This window comes from Mauremys mutica, chromosome 8 (genome assembly GCF_020497125.1).
Source record: "Mauremys mutica isolate MM-2020 ecotype Southern chromosome 8, ASM2049712v1, whole genome shotgun sequence".
Classification (NCBI taxonomy): Eukaryota; Metazoa; Chordata; order Testudines; family Geoemydidae; genus Mauremys; species Mauremys mutica.
The window spans coordinates 73,501,397-73,528,983 of NC_059079.1; the positions used below are offsets into that span (position 1 = coordinate 73,501,397).

The following is a 27,587-nucleotide window of genomic DNA, read 5'->3' on the forward strand; positions in this document are numbered from 1 at the left end:
AAGGTGCCCCTGAGGGAGTGAACCCAACAGGCAATGATCAAGTGATCTCTCTCCTGCCATCCATCTCCATCCTCTGACGAACAGAGGCTAGGGACACCATTCTTACCCATCCTGGCTAATAGCCATTTATGGACTTAGCCACCATGAATTTATCCAGTCCCCTTTTAAACATTGTTATAGTCCTAGCCTTCACAACCTCCTCAGGTAAGGAGTTCCTCAAATTGACTGTGCGCTGCGTGAAGAAGAACTTCCTTTTATTTGTTTTAAACCTGCTGCCTATTAATTTCATTTGGTGACCCCTAGTTCTTGTATTATGGGAATAAGTAAATAACTTTTCCTTATCCACTTTCTCAACATCACTCTATCATGTCCCCCCTTAGTCTTCTCTTTTCCAAACTGAAGAGTTCTAGCCTCTTTAATCTTTCCTCATATGGGACCCTCTCTAAACCCCTAATCATTTTAGTTGCTCTTTTCTGAACCTTTTCTAGTGCTAGAATATCTTTTTTGAGGTGAGGAGACCACATCTGTATACAGTATTCGAGATGTGGGTGTACCATGGATTTATATAAGGGCAATAATATATTCTCAGTCTTATTCTCTATCACCTTTTTAATGATTCCTAACATCCTGTTTGCTTTTTTGACCGCCTCTGCACACTGCGTGGACATCTTCAGAGAACTATCCACGATGACTCCAAGATCTTTTTCCTGACTCGTTGTAGCTAAATTAGCCCCCATCATGTTGTATGTATAGTTGGGGTTATTTTTTCCAATGTGCATTACTTTACATTTATACACATTAAATTTCATTTGCCATTTTGTTGCCCAATCACTTAGTTTTGTGAGATCTTTTTGAAGTTCTTCACAATCTGCTTTGGTCTTAACTATCTTGAGTAGTTTAGTATCATCTGCAAACTTTGCCACCTCACTGTTTACCCCTTTCTCCAGATCATTTATGAATAAATTGAATAGGATTGGTCCTAGGACTGACCCTTGGGGAACACCACTAGTTACTCCTCTCCATTCTGAGAATTTACCATTAATTCCTACCCTTTGTTCCCTGTCCTTTAACCAGTTCTCAATCCATGAAAGGATCTTTCCTTTTATCCCATGACAGCTTAATTTATGTAAGAGCTTTTGGTGAGGGACCTTGTCAAAGGCTTTCTGGAAATCTAAGTACACTATGTCCACCAGATCCCCCTTGTCCACATGTTTGTTGACCCCTTCAAAGAACTCTAATAGATTAGTCAGACACGATTTCCCTTTACAGAAACCATGTTGACTATTGCTCAACAGTTTATGTTTTTCTATGTGTCTGACAATTTTATTCTTTACTATTGTTTCAACTAATTTGCCCGGTACCGACGTTAGACTTACCGGTCTGTAATTGCCGGGATCACCCCTAGAGCCCTTTTTAAATATTGGCATTACATTAGCTAACTTCCAGTCACTGGGTACCGAAGCCGATTTAAAGGACAGGTTACAAACCTTAGTTAATAGTTCCGCAACTTCACATTTGAGTTCTTTCAGAACTCTTGGGTGAATGCCATCTGGTCCCAGTGACTTGTTAATGTTGAGTTCATCAATTAATTCCAAAACCTCCTCTAGTGAGACTTCAATCTGTGACAGTTTATAATATTTTACAGTGAAAACTGTGAAATATTAAGGCAGATTTTTAACGATTAGAGGAGATAGAGAGTTGCAAAATAATATAATAGTCAATTGAATTGTGATCCTTCCACACCACAGTTTCTTTTCTCACATGCCAATACTTTTATTCTTCACAGCTAAATAAGTAAACAAGTTACTACAAGTCTGTCACATGTCCCATCGCTTCTCTTTTGTCTACAAGGTTACAATATTTTGGGAATCCCTAAATCTATCATTACGGTTTCCTAGAGTAAATCTAGGATCGACCCAGTGATTAAGCACGCTTCATATAGGTAATTGTGGAGAAGTGATCTCCTCCTGACAGCTACACAATTATTCGACAAAATGGGTCTTCATTAGCAATTGGAAGACGCAAACGTATGTTTCTCCTGATTTTTGTATCTTATATATTTTATGGCAATACGGGCCATCACAGAAACAAGAAAAATTAAATTGAAGCCATAGAGAAGTTTGTATATATTTAATATCCCATCACATTCCTCTTGCGTAGTAGTAGTAGCGGATTGGGGAGGTGTCCATTGTCTTTAATAATGTCTTTAATAATATTTAGCTTTTGCTTAAAGAAGTCACGCTCCATAAATGGGATCATGGTTTCTCTTCCGCATTTTGGAATCCGACAGTGAATAAATCTGCATCAGCGGCCTTCAGCAGTTGGTAGGAAAGACAAGAATTCTGTCCAGAATCTCAATCTAGAGCCACCAATTTACCTTCGTTGCTCTGTGAACCATGTCATTATATGGGGGAGAAGCTGTTATGAAGAAGGCATAAAAGGAAAGGGGCACTGTCATTTTGATCAAATTACTTGAACAATTACTTGCTGCATGTAGAAATCCTATTGATGACATCAGCTGCCACTATATCACTAGATCAGATGGGAGATAGTAAGAGTGGGACTTTTCAGATTGGAAAAGAGACTAATAAAGGGTGGGGGGGAATGAATGAAGTCTATAATATCCGACAAAGTGGGTATTCACCCACGAAAGCTCATGCTGCAAAACGTCTGTTAGTCTATAAGGTGCCACAGGATTCTTTGCTGCTTTTACAGATCCAGACTAACACGGCTACCCCTCTGATACTCTATAATATCATGACTGGTGTGGAGAAACCGAATAAGGAAGTGTTATTTACTACTTCTCATAACACAAGAAATGCAGGCACCAAATGAAATTAATAGGCAGCAGGTTTAAAACAAGCAAAAGGAAGTATTTCTTCAAATTCTTCACACAACGGACAGTCAACCTGTGGAACTCTTTGCTATAGGATGTTGTGAGGCCAAGACGAGAACAGCATAAAAAAAGAAAGAACTAGATAAATTCATGGAGGATAGATCCATCAATGGCTATTGGCTAGGATGAGCATGGATGGTGTCCCCAACCTCTGTTTGCCAGAAACTGGGAATGAGTGATGGGGACGGATCACTGGATGATTACTTGTTCTGTTCATTCCCTCTGGACCACCGGCATTGGCCACTGATGGAAGACAGGATACTGAGCTTGATGGACCTTTGGTCTGACGCAGCATGGCCATTCTTATGTATGCATATGATAGGGGTCTTTCATATCTGTATTGATTGCTATGGATTCATAGACTCCAGAAGCTGTAAATGATGTTCATTTTATAGAATAGCAGTAAACATTGCTTCTTCCTTCTATAAGTACCCCCCTCATCAAAAGCGCAGCCACTGCTAGCTGCTCATATTGCAAGGGTCTGATGGACAATAAGGTGAAGTTTACATTTTCCTTAGATTGGTGTTTTCCCCAGGAACTGAAGGGTGGGAAGGGGAAATCAAATTTACAGGGGGGGGTTAAGGCCTTCCAGGAGGGCAAAGGTATTCTGTATAGACCAACAATAAAAACTGAAACATATTTCACAACCATTTAATTAGATTTTACTCTTGTTTTAAAATCATACAAATTAAAGTTGGCTCCTCAAGCCTATTGTGAAGCCTTACATATCTACATCCTTCCTGGTTTCTTGTAATTTTGCACAGCTCCATTAATTTTCTGTTTTTAATGTGGTTTGAGCACTTAGACCTGATAATCAGTGATTTCAGCTCTAGTGGTCACTTAAAACACACACACACACACACACACACACACACACACACACACACACACACACACACACACACACACACACACACACACACACACACAAAACTCTCCATGTAGCCTAAAAAGCTCTATCTCTAAACGGGGGAAGGGGCAGGTCAAATAGTGCTGTGACTGTTAGGCAGAGCCCACACCACCAAACAAAACACCTGTCCCCTCTCTTTCTCTCTCCACTGATATCTGGCATCCATTCTCTCTGCTTAGCAAGTGCAGTTCAGTTGAAAGTGTGACCAGTGCTTAATGTGTAATGAAAGATGTGTGAGGGATCAAGCAAGTTTTTTACTTTCATAACTGCTGTGTCAAGTCCATAGGTCCCAGTGCTCAGCCCTGGCACAAATTAAGCACTTAGGTCACCCTCCTCAGGACAGGTCAAATACACTTGTGCTGCCCTTTACTAATACAATAAAGATAGCATTTCATTAGCCCCACATTCATTAAAAGTGATTTCTAACGCAACACCAGCCAAATCTGATCACTCTGGCAACACAGCTTGTCTGCTGGACACCGAGGCAGAATAGATGTGTTCATATAAATACAGTCTGGCCCTGATGCCTTCCCCTCTCCACAGCCCAGTTCATCACTAGCTGTCAGAGGAGAACTCATTCAGACCTTACTTACAAATTATAATTTCAAATTATTAGGTTGGTCAACACCAATTAAACAAAGGTACCAAATCTGTCATAAAAAACAATAGCTGTGTGAGGAAGTTGGTCTTTCTTCATACTTTTCAAACCTTTTATGCTTTTTCATGTACAAGTATTTTAGTATCTGCTTTATCTGCTTTAAAGTGTGTATTCATTCTATTCAAATTTCCAACCAAGGATTAAATTGGCAACACCACATGTAAATAATTACCAATGTGGAGGGGGATGATGGGGAAATTCGGGGGAGGAGTTGGGAAATCCCTCCCTTAGATACTTCTATTTTACTTTAAAATTTCCCTAATCTCTGTCATTTCACCTTCATGCAGTAACCCTACAACTCGCACCTCATATAGATAACCTCCGAAAATACTACTGAAGAAACAAGGGCAAGTTCAGATTCTCTGTAAAATTTCAGATTCCATAGAGCCCCCTGCAGAACACACTACCTAGGTCACATAATTCTGCTACTATTGAGTTCTTGATAAATACAAAAACAATTACTTTTTAAATTTTCCTTTGACAACCTTCAGTCTTTCTTTGCAGAGCTCAGAGAGTCTGCACAGAGACCAATATCACGTTTTGATGAATGGCCTTTTAGCGACAAAAAGAACATAACATATAAAAAGGAATTAAGTACAAATATCTTAGCCTGAACATCATACAAGTGGAAAAAAATGAATCAAATACAGAAAAGGCTCCCTAAGAAAAAACATCTCTAGACAATTATGGAAATAATATAAGTAATTTTCATAGCAGTAAAAACACACATATTCAAGCAAGGTATTGATGCAAATGGGGTGAAATAAGCACTCACCTCTCTCACCGATTCTTTCTCTTCCTTTAGCTGAGAGTTAATCTGAGAGTCAAAAATGGACCCTCCTGCAACGCTGGGGTCAGCGGGTAGAGAAGGTACCAGCGGCCTCAGAAATTTAAATTCGCTGGTACCAGACCCAGTTGTCAAGCAAACTTCATAACAATAAGATCGAGGCAGAGTCCCAGTGCCGCTCGTCTCCGCAGGATTTGTGGAGAAGTTGCGGTCACTATAAAAGTTCCTGGACGATGGAACATACTGCTCTCGGCACTGCCTTGTCTTGTACAGCCGGGTGGTGACAATTGTTACCACAGAAACCAGAAAAAGGAATGAAATGAAAGACAAGGAAATGACTAGATACAGGGTTAACGTGTCCTGCTGCTCCTCCTCTTGTGGTACATCCAGTAACTGCATGTAGGCGTCTGAAAACCCATCCACCAGAAGCACATTAAGCGTCGAGGTGGTGGATCTGGGCGGCTCTCCGTTGTCTCTAACCAGGACGATAAGTTTCTGTTTCACAGAGTCCGGGCTCGTTATAGGCCTGCTGGTTTTTACTTCCCCGGTTTGGAGTCCCACAGTGAAGAGACTTGGGTCTGTGGCCTTGAGCAGCTGGTAGGAAAGCCAAGAATTCTGACCGGAATCTCCATCCACAGCCACCACCTTCGTCACCAGGTAACCCGCCTCCGCCGATCTGGGAAGCAGGTCATTAGCGAGGGCGCTGCTGTTCTGCAGAGGGTATAAAATGAAGGGGGCGTTGTCATTTTCGTCAATTATCACAACTCGGACAATGACTTCAGAGCTCAGTGGCGGGGACCCGCCATCTGCAGCTCTCACTGTAACCTGGAAATCCCTCGTTTGCTCATAATCCAGAGACTGCAGCGCGTACACGTTCCCGTTCTCGGAGTTTATGGAGATGGAGGAGGAGAAGGGGAGGTCACCGATGTTGCCAGGCAATGCCGAATACGTCACTTTGGCATTCTGCTCTGTGTCTAGGTCAGCAGCACGGACAGTTCCAATCAACAGGCCCCGGGGGTTGTTCTCCTTCAGGTACATGATGTATGAACTTTCATTAAATACAGGGGGGTTGTCATTAATATCCGAGAGCTGAACTCGGATGACCCTCACTGAGGTGAGCCTCGGAGTGCCCCGGTCTGTGGCTGTGATGGTTATGTTATACTCAGGCACTTTCTCTCGGTCCAGGGGCTTTTGTGTAACAAGCTCGTAATAATTCTTCAGAGTCGATTTTAAAGCAAATGGGACATTGTCCTGAATGGAGCAGAGCGTTCTGCCATTGTCCCCGGAGTCTCGGTCTCTCACACTGAACAGGGCCACCACTGTCTCAGGGGACGAGTCCTCGGGTATGGTGCTGGTGAGGGATGTCAGCGTCACTTCCGGAGCGTTGTCATTCATGTCCTTGATTTCCACCAGGACTTTGCAGTGCGAAGTAAACCCCCCGCCATCCGTGGCCTGAATTTCTATTTCATACAATGCTGCGTCTTCGAAATCAATTATCCCCAAAACAGTGATTTCGCCAGTGAACGGATTTAGCTGAATTAACGTGAGGACTCTGTCAGGGACCTGCCCGAATGAATAGGTGATTTCTGCATTTGAACCTTGATCCAAATCACTGGCTTCAACCTTAGTGACCAAAGTACCTTTAGGACTATTTTCCATTAACTGCACCTTGTACACCGACTGACTAAACTGCGGGAAGTTATCGTTGCTGTCCAGCACATTAACGCGTATTCGGGCTGTGCCGGTTCTCTGTGGCAGGCCCCCATCGGCGGCTGTGAGAATCAGCATCAACTGCGCCTGTTCCTCCCGATCTAATTGTTTCTCTAATACCAGCTCCGCGTATTTACTGCCGTCCCCCCGGGAAAGCACATCCAGGCTGAAGTGCTCATTGGAGCTGATAGCGTAACTCTGGATGCCGTTTGTTCCTATGTCTGGATCTTGGGCTCTTTCCAATGGGAAGCGGCTATTTACGGGGAGCAGTTCAGGTATTTTAAAAACGAATTCATTTTTAGAGAATTTAGGGTTATTGTCATTCACATCATCTATCTGCACCTCTATTCGGTACAGCTGCAGTGGATTTTCCAACACAATTTCGAATTGCAGAAAACACGGATCTTTCTGTCTGCACAGATCCTCACGGTCTATTTTCTCCTTTATTATCACATCCCCGGAGCGTGTGTTCAGCTCAAAATATTGCTTGCTGCTTTTAGAAATCAGCCGGGCACTGCGACCAGACAATTTCCCTGCATCCAGTTTCAAATCCTTTGCAATATTAGCAACTAGGGACCCGCTTTTCTTCTCTTCGGGCACAGAATAGCGGATCGTCTCACACGCCCCCAGGGACACACACAGACACAGAAAGAAAGACAAAACTTGCCTTTTCCAGGAGCGATTCTCCATTCCGCCAGCCATTCCCGGGTCAGATTTGAAACACAGGCCTCTCCGCAAAGCTGCTGCAGCCATTCATATGTTGTGCTAGAGAGAAAACGATTTCTCCGCCAATATTGACTTTATTTGTAATTATTCAGCCACCCTTTCCCTGTAATCGTCTGTCACCCGTTCCCGGCGCAGACCCGTTGCAGTCTGGATTCCGATGTCTGAGTGCAGTTTCCAGTGAGTGCCGACGGAGTCCAAAAAGATGCATTTTTAGCACCGTCTTTGCTAATATCGCCACCTTGTGGTGCAGCTAAAATAAGACATCCCATGTTTACATTTTAAACTTACTATGTGCAGTTATTAACTGCACAGCCAATATTTCTCTATTAACTACAAATTGCGGTTATAACATTTCACAGTGAAAACTGTGAAATATTAAGTCAGAATATTACCGATTAGAGGAGATAGAGAGTTGCAAAATAATATAATAGTCAATTGAATTGTGATCCTTGCACACCAAAGTTTCTTTTCTCACATGCCAATACTTTTATTCTTCACAGCTAACTAAGTAAACAAGTTACTGCAATTCTATCACACTTTGCATCGCTTCTCTTTCGTCTACAAAGTTACAATATTTTGGGAATCCCTTTTTCTATTACGGTGTCCTAGAGTAAATCTAGGATCGAACCAGTGGTTAAACACGCATCATATAGGTAATTGTGGGGAAGGGATCTCGTCCTTGCAGCTACACAATTATTCGAGAAAATGAGTCTCCCATAGCAAGTGGAAGAAGCAAATGTATCTTTCTCCTGATTTTTGTATCTTATATATTTTATGACAATACAGGCCATAACAGAAACAAGAAACAAATTAAATTGAAGTCATAGAGAAGTAATATATATATTTAATATCCCATCACATTCCTCTTGCGTAGTTATGTCACTGGAGCCTGGTCTACACTAGGCGTTTAAACCGGTTTTAGGAGCGTAAAACCGATTTAACGCCACACCCGTCCACACTGAGAGGCCCTTTATATCGATATAAAGGGCTCTTTAAACCAGTTTCTGTACTCCTCCCTAACGAGAGGAGTAGCGCTAGTATCGGTATTACCATATCGGATTAGGGTTAGTGTGGCCGCAAATTGACAGTATTGGCCTCCGGGCGGTATCCCACAGTGGACCACTGACCGCTCTGGACAGCAATCTGAACTCGGATGCAGTGGCCAGGTAGACAGGAAAAGCCCCACAAACTTTTGAATATTTCCTGTTTGCCCAGCGTGGAGCTCCGATCAGCACGGGTGGCGATGCAGTCCGAAATCAAAATAAAAAAAGAGCTCCAGCATGGACCATGCGGATGTGATCGCAGTAAGGGCAGGCAAATCTGTTCTATCAGCGCTCCGTTACAGAAGACGAAATTCAAAATCATTTTTAAAAAATCTCCAGACAGACTCCATAGCAGGGACTCAGCGCACTGCTGCGTGACAAGCGTAACGGAAAGCCAAAGAATCAAATGGACGCTCATGGACTGGAGGACTCAAGCTATCCCACAGTTCCTGAAGTATCCGAAAAGCATTTGCATTCTTGGCTGAGCTCCAAATGCTTCTAGGATCAAAAACAGTGTCCACGGTGGGTCAGGGCATAGCTCGGCAATTTACGCACCCCCCCACCCACCCCCAGAAGTGAAAGGGAAAACAATCCTCTCTTGACTCTTTTACATGTCACCCCATCTTTACTGAATGCTGCAGATAGATGCGATGCTGCAGCACTCAACACCAACATCCTTGCTACCCCCCCCCCCCGCCATGGGTGGCTGATGGTGCAGTAAGACTGATACCCATCATCATCATCAGCCTATTGGCACATGGAGCAGTGCAAAAGGACTGGTAACCATGCCGACTAGCATCCGTTAGGTCTATCAAGGGCGCCTGGCCCTAATTTTTCCTGGTAGATGGTGCAGTATGGCTGGTAACCGTCCTCATCATAGCAACAGGGGGATGAGCTCCATCAGCCCCCACCCTTCATGTGTAAAGAAAAGGTTAAATTGCCCCTGGACTAGCAGCACGATGCTGGGCTCCTCTCCTCCACACTTCTTAATGTCCTGTCTGGACTATCATAGCAGCTGGAGGCTGCCTTCCACTCATTTCTCACTAACAAGTCACTGTGTCTTATTCCTGCATTCTTTAGGGGCTGGGGGAAGAATGGAATCAACAGGTGGGGTTGTTGCAGGAGCACCCCCTGTGAATAGCATACAGCTCATAATTTCTGCTGGATCTGACACAGAGCAGCTGTGCTCTCTGGTTCTATGATACAGTGGTTCTCTAGTACACCTGCCCAAATTCTAGACAGGACTGATTCTATTTTTAGATACCAAAAAGGAGGGATTGACTCAGGGAGTCATTCCCAATTTTGGCTTTTGCGCCCCTGGCTAAGAGCAGCCAGGGACACTTATGACAGCAACAGATGGTGCAGTGCAAAAGGACTGGTAACCATGATCATCTTTTTACCAATTTATGGATTGGTAGATGGTACGGTATGGCTGGTAACCATCTCTGCTGTCATGCAAAAGAAAAAGCATGCTGCTGTGTAGCGCTGCTGAATCGCCTCTGTCTGCGGCATCTAGTACACATACGGTGACAGTCACAAAAGGCAAAACAGGCTCCATGATTGCCATGCTATGGCATCTGCCAGGGCAATCCAGGGAAAAAAGCCGCGAAATGCTTGTCTGCCGTTGCTTTCCCAGAGGAAGGAGTGACTGACGACATCTACCCAGAACCACCCGCGACAATGATTTTTGCCCCATCAGGCACTGGGATCTCAACCCGGAAATGCCAAGGGGCGGGGGAGGCTGCGGGAACTATGGGATAGCTACGGAATAGCTACCCACAGTGCAATGCTCCAGAAGTCGATGCTAGCCTCGGACCGTGGACGCACACCACTGATTTAATGTGTTTAGTGTGGCCGCGCGCACTCGATTTTATACAATCTGTTTTACAAAACCGGTTTATGCAAATTCGGAATAGTCCCGTAGTGTAGACGTACCCTGGATTGCATTTGTGCATCTGAAAATCCTCCACTAGCAGTATAATTAGCATTGCAGCAGCGGATTGGGGAGGTGTCCATTGTTTTTAATAATATTTAGCTTTTGTGTAAAGGAGTCACGCTCTGTAAATGGGATTGTGGTTTCTCTTCCGCATTTTGGAGTACGACAGTGAATAAATCTGCATCAGCAGCCTTCAGCAGTTGGTAAGAAAGACAAGAATTCTGACCAGAATCTCAATCTAGAGCCACCAATTTACCTTCCTTGCTCTGCGAGCCATGTCATTAAATGGGGAGATTAGGGAGATTCCCAAACCTGAGCTGGCTTTTGTAGGTGACAAATCTGAGGAACTGTCACAAATTGAAGTGTCACTAGAGGAGGTTTTGGAATTAATTGATAAACTCAACATTTTAACAAGTCACCGGGACCAGATGGCATTCACCCAAGAGTTCTGAAAGAACTCAAATGTGAAGTTGCGGAACTATTAACTAAGGTTTGTAACCTGTCCTTTAAATCGGCATCGGTACCCAATGACTGGAAGTTAGCTAATGTAACGCCAATATTTAAAAAGGTCTCTAGAGGTGATCCCGGCAATTACAGACTGGTAAGTCTAACATCAGTACCAGGCAAATTAGTCAAAACAATAGTTAAGAATAAAATTGTCAGACACATAGAAAAACATAAACTGTTGAGCAATAGTCAACATGGTTTCTGTAAAGGGAAATCGTGTCTTACTAATCTATTAGAGTTCTTTGAAGGGGTCAACAAACATGTGGACAAGGGGGATCTGGTGGACAAGGGGGATCTGGTGGACATAGTGTACTTAGATTTCCAGAAAGCCTTTGACAAGGTCCCTCACCAAAGGCTCTTACGTAAATTAAGCTGTCATGGGATAAAAGGGAAGGTCCTTTCATGGATTGAGAACTGGTTAAAAGACAGGGAACAAAGGGTAGGAATTAATGGTAAATTCTCAGAATGGAGGGGGGTAACTAGTGGTGTTCCCCAAGGGTCAGTCCTAAGACCAATCCTATTCAATTTATTAATAAATGATCTGGAGAAAGGGGTAAACAGTGAGGTGGCAAAGTTTGCAGATGATACTAAACTGCTCAAGATAGTTAAGACCAAAGCAGATTGTGAAGAACTTCAAAAAGATCTCACAAAACTAAGTGATTGGGCAACAAAATGGCAAATGAAATTTAATGTGTATAAATGTAAAGTAATGCACATTGGAAAAAATAACCCCAACTATACATACAACATGATGGGGGCTAATTTAGCTACAACGAGTCAGGAAAAAGATCTTGGAGTCATCGTGGATAGTTCTCTGAAGATGTCCATGCAGTGTGCAGAGGCGGTCAAAAAAGCAAACAGGATGTTAGGAATCATTAAAAAGGGGATAGAAAATAAGACTGAGAATATATTATTGCCCTTATATAAATCCATGGTACGCCCACATCTCGAATACTGTGTACAGATGTGGTCTCCTCACCTCAAAAAAGATATTCTAGCACTAGAAAATGTTCAGAAAAGGGGAACTAAAATGATTAGAGGTTTAGAGTGGGTCCCATACGAGGAAAGATTAAAGAGGCTAGGACTCTTCAGCTTGGAAAAGAGAAGACTAAGGGGGGATATGATAGAGGTATATAAAATCATGAGTGATGTTGAGAAAGTGGATAAGGAAAAGTTATTTACTTATTCCCATAATACAAGAACTAGGGGTCACCAAATGAAATTAATAGGCAACAGGTTTAAAACAAATACAAGCAAGTTCTTCTTCACACAGTGCACAGTCAACTTGTGGAACTCCTTACCTGAGGATGTTGTGAAGGCTAGGACTATAACAATGTTTAAAAGGGGACTGGATAAATTCATGGTGGCTAAGTCCATAAATGGCTATTAGCTAGGATGGGTAAGAATGGTGTCCCTAGCCTCTGTTCATCAGAGGATGGAGATGGATGGCAGGAGAGAGATCACTTGATCATTGCCTGTTAGGTTCACTCCCTTTGGGACACGTGGAATTGGCCACTGTCGGTAGACAGATACTGGGCTAGATGGACCTTTGGTCTGACCCGGAACGGCCGTTCTTATGTTCTTATGTTCTTCACGGGGGAGGTGCTGGATTCCGATGTCTGAGTGCAGTTTCCAGTGAGTGCCGACGGAGTCCAAAAAGATGCATTTTTAGCACCGTCTTTGCTAATATCGCCACCTTGTGGTGCAGCTAAAATAAGACATCCCATGTTTACATTTTAAACTTACTATGTGCAGTTATTAACTGCACAGCCAATATTTCTCTATTAACTACAAATTGTGGTTATAACATTTCACAGTAAACACTGTGGAATATTAAGGTAGATTATTACCGATTGGAGGAGATAGAGAGTTGCAAAATTATATAATAGTCAATTGAATTGTGATCCTTCCAAACCACAGTTTCTTCTCTCACACCCAATACTTTTATTGTTCACAGCTAACTCAGTAAAGAAGTTACTACAAGTCGATCCCCTGTCCTATCGCTTCTCTTTCGTCCAGGAGGTTAGCGATATCCTGGAAATCTCTAAGTCCTATGGTTCCCTTGCTGGTGATGGACCAACTTGTTAAGCAAACATAATACAGGTAAGTGCCGGGATGGGATCCAGTCCTGGCTTCTACACAATCATTCGAAAAAAATGTGTCTCCCGTGGCAATTGGAAGAAGCAGGTCAGTGTATTTCTCTTGATTCTCTTGTCTTATGTATTTTATGGCATTACAGGCCACAACAGAAACAAGTAAAACAACAGAATTGAAGCCAAAGAGATAACTAAGTACACCTCTACCTCGATATAACGGGACCAGGTATAACACAAATTTGTATATAACGCAGTAAAGCGGTGCTGGGGGTGCGGGGGCAAGGCTGTACACTCAGGTGGATCAAAGCAAGTTCGATATAATGCGGTTTCACCTATAACGCAGACCTGGTCTACACTACGCGTTTAAACCGGTTTAAGGAGCGTAAAACTGATTTAACGCCACACCTGTCCACACTAAGAGGCCCTTTATATCGATTTAAATGGCTGTTTAAATCGGTTTCTGTACTCCTCCCCGACGAGAGGAGTAGCGCTAATATCGGGATTAACATATCGGAATAGGGTTAGTGTGGCCGCGAATTGACGGTATTGGCCTCCGGGCAGTATCCCACAGTGCACCACTGTGACCGCTCTGGACAGCATTCTGAACTCTGATGCACTGGCCAGATACACAGGAAAAGCCCCGCGAACTTTTGAAATTCATTTCCTGCTTCCCCAGCGTGGAGAGCTCATCAGCACAGGTGACCACGCACAGGTAACAATGCAGTCTCCTGAGAATCGAAAAAGAGCTCCAGCATGGACTGCATGGGAGGTACTGGATCTGATCGCTATATGGGGAGAGGATTCAGTGCTAACAGAACTGCATTCCAAAAGATGAAATGAAAAAGTATTTGAAAGAATTTCAAAGTCTATGATGGATAAAGGCCACAGCAGGGACTCATTGCAGTGCAGAGTGAAAGTTAAGGAGCTCAGACAAGCCTACCAGAAAACCAAAGAAGCAAACGGAAGGTCCGGTGAAGGTCCAAAAACATGCCGCTTCTACGCTGAGCTGCATGCAATTTTAGGGGGTGCGCCACAACTACCCCACCCCTGTCCGTGGATTCCGAGGTGGGGGTTGTAATCTGTGCCATGGCTGAGGATTATGCAGACGGGGAAGATGAGGAGGAGGAAGAGGACGACGAGCTTGCAGAGCACACAGCACTCCGTGAGCCCCAACAGCCAGGAGCTTTTTCTCACCCTGACGGAATTACCCTCCCAGCCCTCCCAAGCCACTATCCCAGACAATGAAGCCATGGAAGGGACCTCGGGTGAGTGTACCTTTGCAAATATCAAGCATTGTTTTTTAAGCAAGCGTTTTTTAATAATTGATTTGCCCTGAGGACTTGGGATGCATTCGCAGACAGTATAGTTACTTAGAAAAGTTTGTTAGCATGTCTGGGGATTGAGCGGAAATCCTCCAGGGACATCTCGATGAAGCGCTCCTGGAGGTACTCCAGAAGCCTTTGCAGAAGGTTTCTGGGCAAGGCAGCCTTGTTCCGTCCACCATGGTAGGACACTTTACCACGCCATGCATGTAGCAAGTAATCAGGTATCATTGCATGGCAAAGCATAGCTGCGTATGGTCCCGGTGATTGCTGGCATTCAAGAAGCATCCATTCTTTATCTCGCTGTGTTATCCTCAGCAAAGTGATATCGTTCAGGGTAACCTGGTTGAAAATCAGGAATTTAAGTAAGGGGACACAGAGATGGCCATTTTCCTACTGGGTTCGTGGACTGCAGCAGCTTAAAAAAAATCCTTTCCTGCATGTAGCCAAGTGGGGGGAGGGGAGGAGTGAAATACCAATGATCTTTTTCGCGTTTGGTCAGCGGGGAACTTCCTAGCTACCAGCCCCCCTTTCGGGGGGGGGGGAAGGGTGGTGATTAGCAGTGAGCTTGCATGGTATTAGCCATGCGTTGGGGGGAGGGGTAAATCACTGCAGAAGCCGAAAGATAGTGGCTTACCATGGCCGCATGCAAGCTGAATTCTGATGCCCAGACCTGTGTCTGTGAGATCTGTAACCACAGAGCTGCAGGCACTCAGTATTAAGATGAAAAATGCAACCTTGTAGTGAAATCACATGTGCTATGTAAGGTGAATAGTGCTGTTCACTGTGAAAGAGTATAACCATTGTTCTGTAAAATGTATCTTTTTAAATACTTCTCTCCCTCATGCAGCTGCAAATTTTTCAAGCCTCCCTACTCCATCCCAAAGGCTAGCCCAGATAAGGCGGAGGAAAAAGAAGACACGAGATGAAATGTTCTCGGATATTATGGAAGTTACACTCAAGGAAAGAGCTCATCTGAATGAGTGGAAGGAGGTGGTATCAAATTACAGGAAAGATGCCAGTGAACGTGAGGACAGGAGGGACACCTGAGATGAGAGGTGGCGGCAGGAAGATTGGCAGGAAAATCAGAGGTGGCGGCAGGAAGATCAGCGGTGGCAGGATGCAACTCTGGGGCTGCTGCGTGATCAAACTGACATGCTCCAGCGTCTGGTGGAGCTTCAGGAACGGCAGCAGGATCACAGAGTTCCGCTGCAGCCCCTGTATAACCACCCTCACTCCTCACCATGTTCCACATCCTCCTCACCCAGACGTGTAAGAACCCATGGGGGGAGGCTCCGTGCACCCGCCCACTCCACCCCCGTAGACAGCCCAACCAGAAGGCTGTCATTACTGTGAAATTTTTTTAGTGGCCTTCTCCATCCCTCCTATCCTCCTCCCAAACCACACCCTTACTTCTCTCCCTCTTTTTATAATGAATTAATAAAGAATACATGATTTTTAAACTATAGTGACTTTATTTGCATAAGTAAGCTGTACTCAAAGGGGGAGGGTGAGTTGCTTACAGGGAATGAGTCAATCAAGGGGGGTGGGTGTTCATCAACAAACACAGCAGTCACACCGTACCCTGGCCAGTGATGAAGCTCATTTTCAAAGCTTCTCTGATGTGCACAGCTTCCTGGTTTGCTCTTCTAATCTCCCTGGTGTCTGGCTGCGCGTAATCAGCTGCCAGGTGATTTGCCTCAGCTTCCCACCCCGCCATAAAGGTCTCCCCCTTACTCTCACAGAGATTGTGGAGAACACAGCAAGCAGCAATAACATAGGGGACATTGGTTTGGCTGAGGTCTGAGCGAGTCAGTAATGTGCGCCAGCGCGCCTTTAAACGGCCAAATGCACATTCCACCACCATTCTGCACTTGCTCAGCCTGTAGTTGAACAGCTCCTGACCACTGTCCAGGCTGCCTGTGTATGGCTTCATGAGCCATGGCATCAAGGGGTAGGCTGGGTCCCCCAAGATAACGACAGGCATTTCAACATCCCCAACTGTTATTTTCTGGTCTGGGAAGTAATTCCCTTGCTGCAGCCGTTTAAACAGAGTAGTGCTTCTGAAGACGCGAGCGTCATGAACCCTCCCTGGCCATCCCACGTGGATGTTGGTGAAACGTCCCTTGTGATCCACCAGTGCTTGCAGTACCATTGAAAAGTACCCCTTCCGGTTTACGTAGTGGGTGCCCTGGTGCTCTGGTGCCAAGATAAGGATATGGGTTCCATCTATCGCCCCCCCCCACAGTTAGGGAATCCCAGTGCAGCAAAGCCATCCACTATGGCCTGCACGTTTCCCAGAGTCAGAACCTTTCGTAGCAGCAGCTTAGTGATTGCTTTGGCTACTTGCATCACAGCAGCCCCCACAGTAGATTTTCCAACTCCAAATTGATTCCCGACTGACAGGTAGCTGTCTGGCGTTGCAAGCTTCCACAGGGCTATTGCCACTCGCTTCTCTACTGTGAGGGCTGCTCTCATCTTGGTATTATGGCGTTTCAGGGCAGGGGCAAGCAAGTCACAAAGTTCCATGAAAGTGCCCTTACGCATGCGAAAGTTTCGCAGCCACTGCGAATCGTCCCACACCTGCAACACAATGCGGTCCCACCAGTCTGTGCTTGTTTCCCGGGCCCAAAATGGGCGTTCAATGGATAGAATCTGCCCCATTACCATCAGGATCTCCAAAGCGCAGGGGCCCGCGGTTTGAGAGAATTCTGTGTCCACGTCCTCATCACTGTCATCGCCGCACTGACGTATCCGCCTCCTCCTCGCCTGGGTTTGAAGGTCCTGGTTCACCATATACTGCACGAGAGTGCGCGAGGTGTTTAAAACATCCACGATTGCAGTATTGAGCTGAGCAGGGTCCATGCTTGCTGTGTTATGGCGTCTGCACAGTTCACAAAGCAAAAAAGGCGTGAAACGGTTTTCTGCTGCTTTCAGGGAGGGAGGGGTGAGGCTGTACCCAGGACCACCCGCAACAATGATTTTTGCCCCATCAGGCACTGGGAACTCAACCCAGAATTCCAAAGGGCGGGGGAGACTGCGGGAACTATGGGATAGCTACGGAATAGCTACCCACAGTGCAACACTCCAGAAATCGACGCTAGCCTCGGACCGTGGACGCACACCACCGAATTAATGTGCTTAGTGTGGCCGCGTGCACTCGATTTTATACAATCTCTTTTACTAAACCGGTTTCTGTAAATTCAGAATAATCCCGTAGTGTAGACGTACCCGCAGTAAGATTTTTTGCTCCGTTATATCAAGGTAGAGGTGTATATACTCAAGATCCCATCACATTCCTCTTCTGTAGTTATGTCACTAAATTGCATATATGCATCTGAAAACCCATCCAACAGCAGTACATTTTGCATCACAGAAGTGGATTGGGGCAAGTATCTACTGTCTTTAAGAATGACATCTAGGTTTTGCTTAAAACGAGTCTCGCTCCATAATTGGTATTGTGATTTCTCTTCACCGTTTTCAATCCGACAATGAAGAGACCTACATCAGTGGCCTTTCGCAATTGGTAGGAAAGGCAAGAATTCTGACCAGTCTTCATTTACAGTCACCACCTTGGTCACAAGGTAGCCAGCTTTCATTGCACTGCGAACCAGGTGATTAAATGGAGAAGTGCCGTTCTGAAGACGGTATAAAATAAAGGGGCCGTTTACATTTTAATGAAATACTAACAACCTGGACAATGACTTGCTGCCAGCAAAAATCCCGTTGATGCCATCAGCTGCCACTATGTCACTGGTATGCATGTAATAGGGGTCTTTCACACCAGTGTTGATTGCTATGGGTTCATAAACTCCTGAAGCTGTAAATGATGGTGATTTCATAGGATTTAAGTAAACATTGCTTCTTCTTTCTACAAGTACCTCCCACTGTGAAACCGCAGCCACTGCTGGCTACTCTCATTGCAAAGGGTTTGATGGGAAACTAAAGCAAAGTTTACATTTCCTTAAGTAGTTCTATTTTACTTTAACGTTTCCCTGACCTCTGTCATTTCACATTTGCGCAGAAGCCCGGCAACTCGCACCTCAGAGATTCACCATCTGAAAACACTACTGAAGAAGCAAGGGCAGACATACATTATTTGTAACATTTCAGATTCCATAGGCTGTTCTGCAGAGAGCTCTATCCAGGTCACATAGTTTCGCTGCTATTGAGTTCTTGACAAATACATAAACAATTGCTTTTTAAATTTCCCTTGAGACGCTTCAGCCTTGCTTTGCAGAGATCACAGAGGTGAATGGGACATCACAGTTTTATGAATGTTTTTAGAGAGGAAAATAGCATAGGAGTACATAAAGAAAAGTACTTAAGTACAAATATATTGGCTTGAACATCATACAAGTGGAAAAGATGAATAAACTACAGAAAAAGATCCCTTCAAAACTAGACATTTATGAAGGTACTTGTCTACAGGACAGTTTTGTGCAATAAGTTATGCCACTTTAATTAAAGGGTTGTTGCATGTCCACACTATGCTCCTTGTGTCAGCAGAGCACATCCACAGTAGCAGCTCTTGCATGGACACAGGGAGCAGTGCACTGTGGGTAGCAAGCTAGCCCACTGTGCAACTGGCCTCAGGGTGCTTTGTGAAGGGTTTGCATTGCCCCATGGAGCAGGTATGGTTTACATGATGCATGTTTTAACCAGGGGCGGCTCTAGACATTTCACCGCCCCAAGCATGGCGGCATGCCGCGGGAGGTGCTCTGCTGGTCGCCGGTCCCGCGGCTCCAGTGGACCTCCCGCAGGTGTGCCGCTGGTCCCACCAGGCAACCGGCAGAGCGCCCCCCGCGGCATGCCGCCCCAAGCACGCCATGCTTGGGGCGGTGAAATGTCTAGAGCCGCCCCTGGTTAAAACATGCATCACGTAAGCCATACCTGCTCCCTGGTTTTAACCCCATCCTTCCTTGGGCACCCTTTACTAGATTATCAACGGCTTTTCAACTGAAATGTGGGGGGGGGGAGGAGAAAGCAGGAGCAGAGTGTGTGACAGGGAGTGTGTGTGGAGAGAGAGACAGAGTGTGTGTTGGGCAAGAATATGTTGGCATACTGTCTCTTAAAGTTCAGGCAGGAGCCTGAGCAAACCCCTGGGGAAGGAGGAGAGAGAAAGAACCCCCATCCACATCAGCCACCTGCTCTGCACAGCACAGCAGTCTCTCACCCTCTTATCCCCGCAGCAACAGCCGGCTCTCTCCCGAATGCCGCTCTATTCCTACTACCAGAGAGAGCAGGATTCCACATTAATGGTTCTGTGATTCCCTTCTAAGCAATTTTCAGAGATGTAGAGAGACACATATTCAAAAAATGTGTCACTGCAAATGGAGTGAAATAAGCACTCACCTCTCTCACCGATTCTTTCTCCCCTTTTAGCGAAGAGTTAATCTGACAGTCAAGTATGGACCCTCCTGCAGCGATGGGATCAACGGGTAAAGAAGGTACCAGAGGCCTGAGAAACTTAAATTCGCTGGTACCAGACCCAGTTGTCAAGCAAACCTCATAACAATAAGATTGAGGCAGAGTCCCAGTGCCGCTCGTCTCCGCAGGATTTGTGGGGAAGTTGGGATCACAATAAAAGTTCCTGGACGATGGAACATACTGCTCTCGGCACTGCCTTGTCTTGTACAGCCGGATGGTGACAATTGTTACCACAGAAACCAGAAAAAGGAATGAAATGAAAGACAAGGAAATGACTAGATACAGGGTTAACGTGTCCTGCTGCTCCTCCTCTTGTGGTACATCCAGTAACTGCATGTAGGCGTCTGAAAACCCATCCACCAGAAGCACATTAAGCGTCGAGGTGGTGGATCTGGGCGGCTCTCCGTTGTCTCTAACCAGGACGATAAGTTTCTGTTTCACAGAGTCCGGGCTCGTTATAGGCCTGCTGGTTTTTACTTCCCCGGTTTGGAGTCCCACAGTGAAGAGACTTGGGTCTGTGGCCTTGAGCAGCTGGTAGGAAAGCCAAGAATTCTGACCGGAGTCTCCATCCACAGCCACCACCTTCGTCACCAGGTAACCCGCCTCCGCCGATCTGGGAACCAGGTCATTAGCGGGGGCGCTGCTGTTCTGCAGAGGGTATAAAATGAAGGGGGCGTTGTCATTTTCGTCAATTATCACAACTCGGACAATGACTTCAGAGCTCAGTGGCGGGGACCCGCCATCTGCAGCTCTCACTGTAACCTGGAAATCCCTCGTTTGCTCATAATCCAGAGACTGCAGCGCGAACACGTTCCCGTTCTCGGAGTTTATGGAGATGGAGGAGGAGAAGGGGAAGTCACCGATGTTGCCAGGCGATGCCGAATACGTCACTTTGGCATTCTGCTCTGTGTCTAGGTCAGCAGCACGGACAGTTCCAATCAACAGGCCCGGGGGGTTGTTCTCCTTCAGGTACATGACGTATGAACTTTCATTAAACACAGGGGGGTTGTCATTAATATCCGAGAGCTGAACTCGGATGATCCTCACTGAGGTGAGCCTCGGAGTGCCCCGGTCTGTGGCTGTGATGGTTATGATATACTCAGGCACTTTCTCTCGGTCCAGGGGCTTTTGTGTAACAAGCTCGTAATAATCCTTCAGAGTCGATTTTAAAGCAAATGGGACATTGTCCTGAATGGAGCAGAGCGTTCTGCCATTGTCCCCGGAGTCTCGGTCTCTCACACTGAACAGGGCCACCACTGTCTCAGGGGACGAGTCCTCGGGTATGGTGCTGGTGAGGGATGTTAGCGTCACTTCCGGAGCGTTGTCATTCATGTCCTTGATCTGTACCAGGACTTTGCAGTGCGCGTATAGACCCCCGCCATCCGTGGCCTGAATTTCTATTTCATACATTGCTGCGTCTTCGAAATCAATTATCCCCAAAACCGTGATTTCGCCAGTGAACGGATTTAGCTGAAATAACTTGAGGACTTTGTCAGGCACCTGCCTGAACGAATAGGTGATTTCTGCATTTGAACCTTGATCCAAATCACTGGCTTCAACCTTAGTGACCAAAGTACCTTTAGGACTATTTTCCATTAACTGCACCTTGTACACCGACTGACTAAACTGCGGGAAGTTATCGTTGCTGTCCAGCACATTAACGCGTATTCGGGCTGTGCCGGTTCTCTGTGGAAGGCCCCCATCGGCGGCTGTGAGAATCAGCATCAACTGCGCCTGTTCCTCTCGATCTAATTGTTTCTCTAGCACCAACTCCGCGTATTTACTGCCGTCCCCCCGGGAATGCACATCCAGGCTGAAGTGCTCATTGGAGCTGATTGCGTAACTCTGGATGCCGTTTGTTCCTATGTCTGAATCTTGGGCCCTTTCCAAGGGGAAGCGGCTATTTACGGGGAGCTGTTCAGGCAGCTCCAAAGGGAATTCATTTTTAGAGAATTTAGGGGAATTGTCATTCACATCATCTATCTGCACCTCTATTCTGTACAGCTGCAGTGGATTTTCCAACACAATTTCGAATTGCAGCAAACACGGATCGCTCTGTCCGCACAGATCCTCGCGGTCTATTTTCTCCTTTATTATCACATCCCCGGAGCGTGTGTTCAGCTCAAAATATTGCTCGCTGCTTTTAGAAATCAGCCGAGCACTGCGACCAGACAATTTCCCTACATGCAGTTTCAAATCCTTTGCGATATTAGCAACTAGGGACCCGCTTTTCTTCTCTTCGGGCACAGAATAGCGGATCGTCTCACACGCCACCAGGGACACACACAGACATAGAAAGAAAGACAGAACTTGCCTTTTCCTGGAGCGATTCTCCATTCCGCCAGCCATTCCCGGGTCAGATCTGAAACACAGGCCTCTCTGCAAAGCTGCTGCAGGATGCAGCCATTCTATTTTGTGCTAGATGAAAAACGATTTGTCCGCCAATATTGACTTTATTTGAAAATATTCAGCCGCCCTTTCCCTGTAATCCTTTGTCACCCGTTCCCGGCGCAGATCCGATGTTTGAGTGCAGCTTCCACTGTGTGTCGACGGAGTCCAATAAGATACATTTTCAGCACCGTCTTTGCTAATATCGCCACCTTGTGGTTCAGCTAAAATAAGACATCCCATTTTTACATTTTAAACTTACTATGTGCAGTTATTAACTGCATAGCAAAGTTTTCTCTATTAAATTCAAATTGTGGTTATAAAATTTCACAGTGAAAACCTCTTTTCCTTAGAGGTTTTTTTTAAGTTCAGGCTTGACAAAGTTGGGATGACTTAGTTGGGAATTGGTCCTGCTTTGAGCAGCGGGTTGGATTAGATGACCTCCTGAGGTCCCTTCCAACCCTGATATTCTATGATTCTATGAAATATTAAGCCAGATTATTACCGATTAGAGGAGATAGAGAGTTTCAAAATAATATAATAGTCAACTGAATTATGATCCTTCCACACCAGTTTCTTTTCTCACATGCCAATACTTTTATTCTTCACAGTTAAATAAGTAAACAAGTTACTAGAAGTCTGTCACATGTCCCATCGCTTCTCTTTCATCTACAAAGTTACAATATTTTGGGAATCCCTAAATCTATCATTACGGTGTCCTAGAGTAAATCTAGGCTCGACCCACTGATTAAGCACGCTTCATATAGGTAATTGTGGAGAAGTGATCTCCTCCTGGCAGCTACACAATTATTTGACAAAATGAGTTTTCATTAGCAATTGGAGATGCAAACGTATGTTTCTCCTGATTTTTGTATCTTATATATTTTATGTCAATACAGGCCATAACAGAAACAAGAAAAATTAAATTGAAGCCATAGAGAAGTAACGTATATATTTAATATCCCATCACATTCCTCTTCCGTAGTTATGTCCAGGGGCGGCTCCAGGCCCCAGCGCGTGCTTGGGGCGGCATGCCCTGGTGGGCGACCAGCAGAGCGCCTGCTTGGGGCGGCGAAATGTCTAGAGCGGCCCCTGGTTATGTCACTGGATTGCATACGGGCAATCCTCCACTAGCAGTATAATTAGCATTGCAGTAGCGAACTGGGGAGGTGTCCATTGTCTTTAGCTTTTGCGTAAAGGACTCACGCTCCATAAATGGGATCGTGGTTTCTGTTCTGCATTTTGGAGTCCGACAGTGAATAAATCTGCATCAGCGGCCTTCAGCGGTTGGTAGGAAAGATAAGAATTCTGACCAGAATCTCAATCTAGAGCCACCAATTTACCATCCTCACTCTGCGAACCATGTCATTAAATGGGGGAGGTGCTGTTCTAAAGAAGGCATAAAATTACTTGAACAATTACTTGCTGCCTGTAAAAATCCTATTGATGCCATCAGCTGCCGCTATATCACTAGGTCAGAGGGGAGATAGTAAGACTGGGACTTTTCAGCTTGGAAAAGAGACTAATAAGGGGGGGATATGACTGAGGTCTATAATATCATGACTGGTGTGGAGAAACCGAATAAGGAGGTGTTATTTACTACTTCTCATACCACAAGAAATGCAGGCACCAAATGAAATTAATAGGCAGCAGGTTTAAAACAAGCAAAAGGAAGTATTTCTTCAAATTCTTCACACAACGCACAGTCAACCTGTGGAACTCTTTGCCAGAGGATGTTGTGAGGCCAAGACGAGAACAGCGTAAAAAAAACTAGATAAATTCATGGAGGATAGGTCCACCAATGACTATTAGCTAGGATGAGCATGGATGGTGTCCCCAACCTCTGTTTGCCAGAAGCTGGGAATGAGTGATGGGGATGGATCGCTGGATGATTACCTGTTCTGTTCATTCCCTCTGGAGCACCGGCACTGGCCACTGATGGAAGACGGGATACTGAGCTTGATGGACCTTTGGTCTGATGCAGTATGGCCATTCTTATGTATGCATATAATAGGGGTCTTTCATATCTGTATTGACTGCTATGGATTCATAGACTCCAGAAGCTGTAAATTATGTTCATTTTATAGAATAGCAGTAAACATTGCCTCTTCCTTCTATAAGTATCCCCCTCATCAAAACCGAGGCCACTGCTGGCTGCTCATATTGCAAAGGGTTTGATGGACAAATAAGGTGAAGTTTACATTTTCCTTAGATCAGTGTTTTCCCCAGGAACTGAAGGGCAGGAGGGGGAAATCAAATTTACAGAGGGGTAAAGGCCTTCCAGGAGGGCAAAGGTGCGCTGTATAGATTCACAATAAAAACTGGAAAATGTTTCACAACCATTTTATTAGATTTTTCTCATGTTTTAAAATCATATAAATTAAAGTTGGCTCCTCAAGCTTACTGTGAAGCCTTACATATCTACATCCTTCCTGGTTTCTTGTAATTTTGCACAGCTCTGTTAATTTTCTGTTTTTGAATGTGGTGAGAGTTTTTCACTTTTTCAATGACTGAGTCTTTCACTGTTGCACCACATGCTTCTAGTCAGTCAGTTGAGTTCCTTGTGAAAGATAGTGAGCATCTGCCGGTCTTGTTTGGATCTAGTGTCCACTTCAGGATTAACAGGTGACAATGCACTTAACATTGGCCTCCACTTTGTAGCGTGTGGTATCTCTTGCTTAAATAGAAAGCATGATGCGACAGCTGTTTGTTCATATAAACTGTGTTATGTCTCCAGCATAGTTAACAGCCTCATTAAGTACTTCTAAAATTGGCTTTGACAGTGACTGGCTTATAAGATTTTCTGCATGTCCATGCAGTCCAGAGGCTTGGTGTTTTGCAGCCTTTTCACATAGTTTTGTCAGCATTGGCTTTGCTGACTGGTCTCAAAACCAAGCTGCTACACTTTCACTACATAAATCCATGGTACATCCACATCTTGAATACTGGATGCAGCTCTGGCTGCCCCCATCTCAAAAAAGATATATTAGAATTGGAAAAGGTACAGAGAAGGGCAACCAAAATGACTAGGGGTAAGGAACAGATTCTATATGAGGAGAGATTTAAAACACTGGGATTTTTAAGGTTGGAGAAGAGATGCCTAAGAGGGGCTATGATAGAGGTCTATAAAATCGCGACTGGTGTGGAGAAAGCACATAAGGAAATGTTATTTAGTCTTTCACATAATACAAGTACGAGGGGTAATGCAATGAAATTAATAGGCAGCAGGTTTAAAACACAAGGAAGTACTTCGCACAATGCAGTGTCAACCTGTGGAACTTTTTGCCAGGGGATGTTGTGAAGGCCAAAATTAGAACAGGGTTAAAAAACAAAACAAAAAAAACCTAGATAAGTTCCTGGAGGATAGGTCCACCAATAGCTATTAGCCAGGATGGGCAGGGATGCAATTCCATGTTCTGCATGTCCCTACCCTCTGTTTGCCAGAAGCTGGGAGTGGGCAACAGGGGATGAATCACTCAATGATTTTCTGTTCTGTTCATTTGCTCTGAAGCACCTGGCATTGACCACAGTTGGAAGACAAGATACTGGGCAAGATGGACCATTGGTCCAACACAGTATGGCTGTTTTTACGTTCTTATGTAAAAAATAATGTATAATAATAAAAATGTTTAGTACAGAAACTCCGCAAGATAAGGATCACTCGAGATAGCAACAATGTGAGATAACAAAATTGTAAAATAATACATTTTAAAAACCTTGGCCTAGTATGAAATGTGTACGTTTCCCAGTCAGAAACCTAGCATTCTGGAGCAAAGTTACTAAAACAAACAAATGTTCTTTTAAGGTGCCCCTCCTTTCTCCTTCCACTGAACCCCACTCATAGTTGTTGTCCTTGGTCATTGGAGACCCAGAGTTCAGAGGTGCTTTTGCATGAGTTCACCTCCCACTCTGGGTGGTAGGGGAGAGAAGGCACCTTGCTCATTCCTAGGGTTGCCAGATAGTAAGTGTGAAAAACTGGGACAGGGGGTGGGGAGTAAAAGGTGCCTATATAAGACAAAGCACCAAATATCAGGACTGACCCTATAAAATCAGAACATCCGGTCACCCTACTCATTCCTTCAGCCACTCACCACTCACTCAGGTCACTCACTATAGCAACTGTTGTGCATCATGCCACCATTCAATCCACTGCTCTGTTGCTGATGGCCCTGTGCTGTCACCTGGCACTGTGACCTCTGCAAATCAGTCTCCTGAGATTCCACCCAACTCTCAGTGATTTCATCTCTCAGTAAGGGAACCTCACTGCTAGTACAGGCTGAGATGTCTCTTCCATGGAAACACTCTCCCACTGCAGGTTTGAGCACTTAGACCTGATAATCAGTGATTTCAGCTCTAGTGGTCACTTAAAAAACACATATACACACAAAAGACTCTCCATGTAGCCTAAAAACCTCTATCTTTAAACAGGGGAAGAAGCAGGTCAAATAATGCTATGACTCTTAGGCAGAGCACACCCCACAAAACAAAACACCTGTCCCCTCTCTTTCTCTCTCCACTGATATCTGGCATCCACACTCTCTGCTTAGTGAGTGCAGTTCAGCTGAGAGTGTGACCAGTGCTTAATTTGTAATGAAAGATGCGTCAGGGCTCAAGCAAGTTTTTTACTTTCATAACTGATGTGGCAAGTCCATAGGTCCCAGAGCTATGAACTGCCAAGACTACAAGTGCTGGGGCTCAGCCCTGGCACATATTAAGCACTTAGGTCACCCTCCTCAGGACAGGTCAAATACACTTGTGCTGCCCTTTACTAATACAATAAAGATAGCATTTCATTAGCCCCACATTCATTAAAAGTGATTTCTAACGCAACACCAGCCAAATCTGATCACTTTGGCAACACAGCTTGTCTGCTGGACACCGAGGCAGAATAGGTGTGTTCATATAAATACAGTCTTGCCCTGTTGCCTTCCCCTCTCCAGAGTCTGGCTAATCACTAGCTGTCAGAGGAGAACTCATTCAGACCTTACTTACAAATTATAATTTCAAATTATTAGGTTGGTCAACACCAATTAAACAAAGGTACCGAATCTGTCATAAAAAACAATAGCTGTATGAGGAAGTTGGTCTTTCTTCATACTTTTCAAACCTTTTATGCTTTTTCATGTACAAGTATTTTAGCATCTGCTTTTAAAGTGTGTATTCATTCTATTCAAATTT

The 27,587-nt window shown here is 44.8% G+C and overlaps 1 protein-coding gene and 1 pseudogene across 5 annotated transcripts in view; both read right to left on the reverse strand.

Annotated features, from left to right (window-relative positions):
* LOC123376145 (protocadherin beta-16-like) overlaps positions 1-27,587 on the reverse strand; it is a 51,897-nt gene that overhangs the window by 13,705 nt on the left and 10,605 nt on the right. For 2 of the 5 annotated variants that reach the window (XM_045027936.1, XM_045027933.1), the window contains exon 1: positions 19,947-22,548. The exons of 1 other annotated variant lie outside the window; for it this stretch is intronic. In XM_045027936.1, the coding sequence (XP_044883871.1) occupies positions 19,947-22,370 (2,424 nt within the window). In that variant the 5' untranslated portion in view covers positions 22,371-22,548. Of the gene's footprint in view, positions 1-5,239; positions 7,838-19,946; positions 22,549-27,587 lie in introns of those variants that run through there. 2 more of the 5 variants (XM_045027937.1, XM_045027931.1) reach the window with 2 other exon arrangements.
* LOC123376146 overlaps positions 1-27,587 on the reverse strand; it is a 63,935-nt pseudogene that overhangs the window by 6,746 nt on the left and 29,602 nt on the right.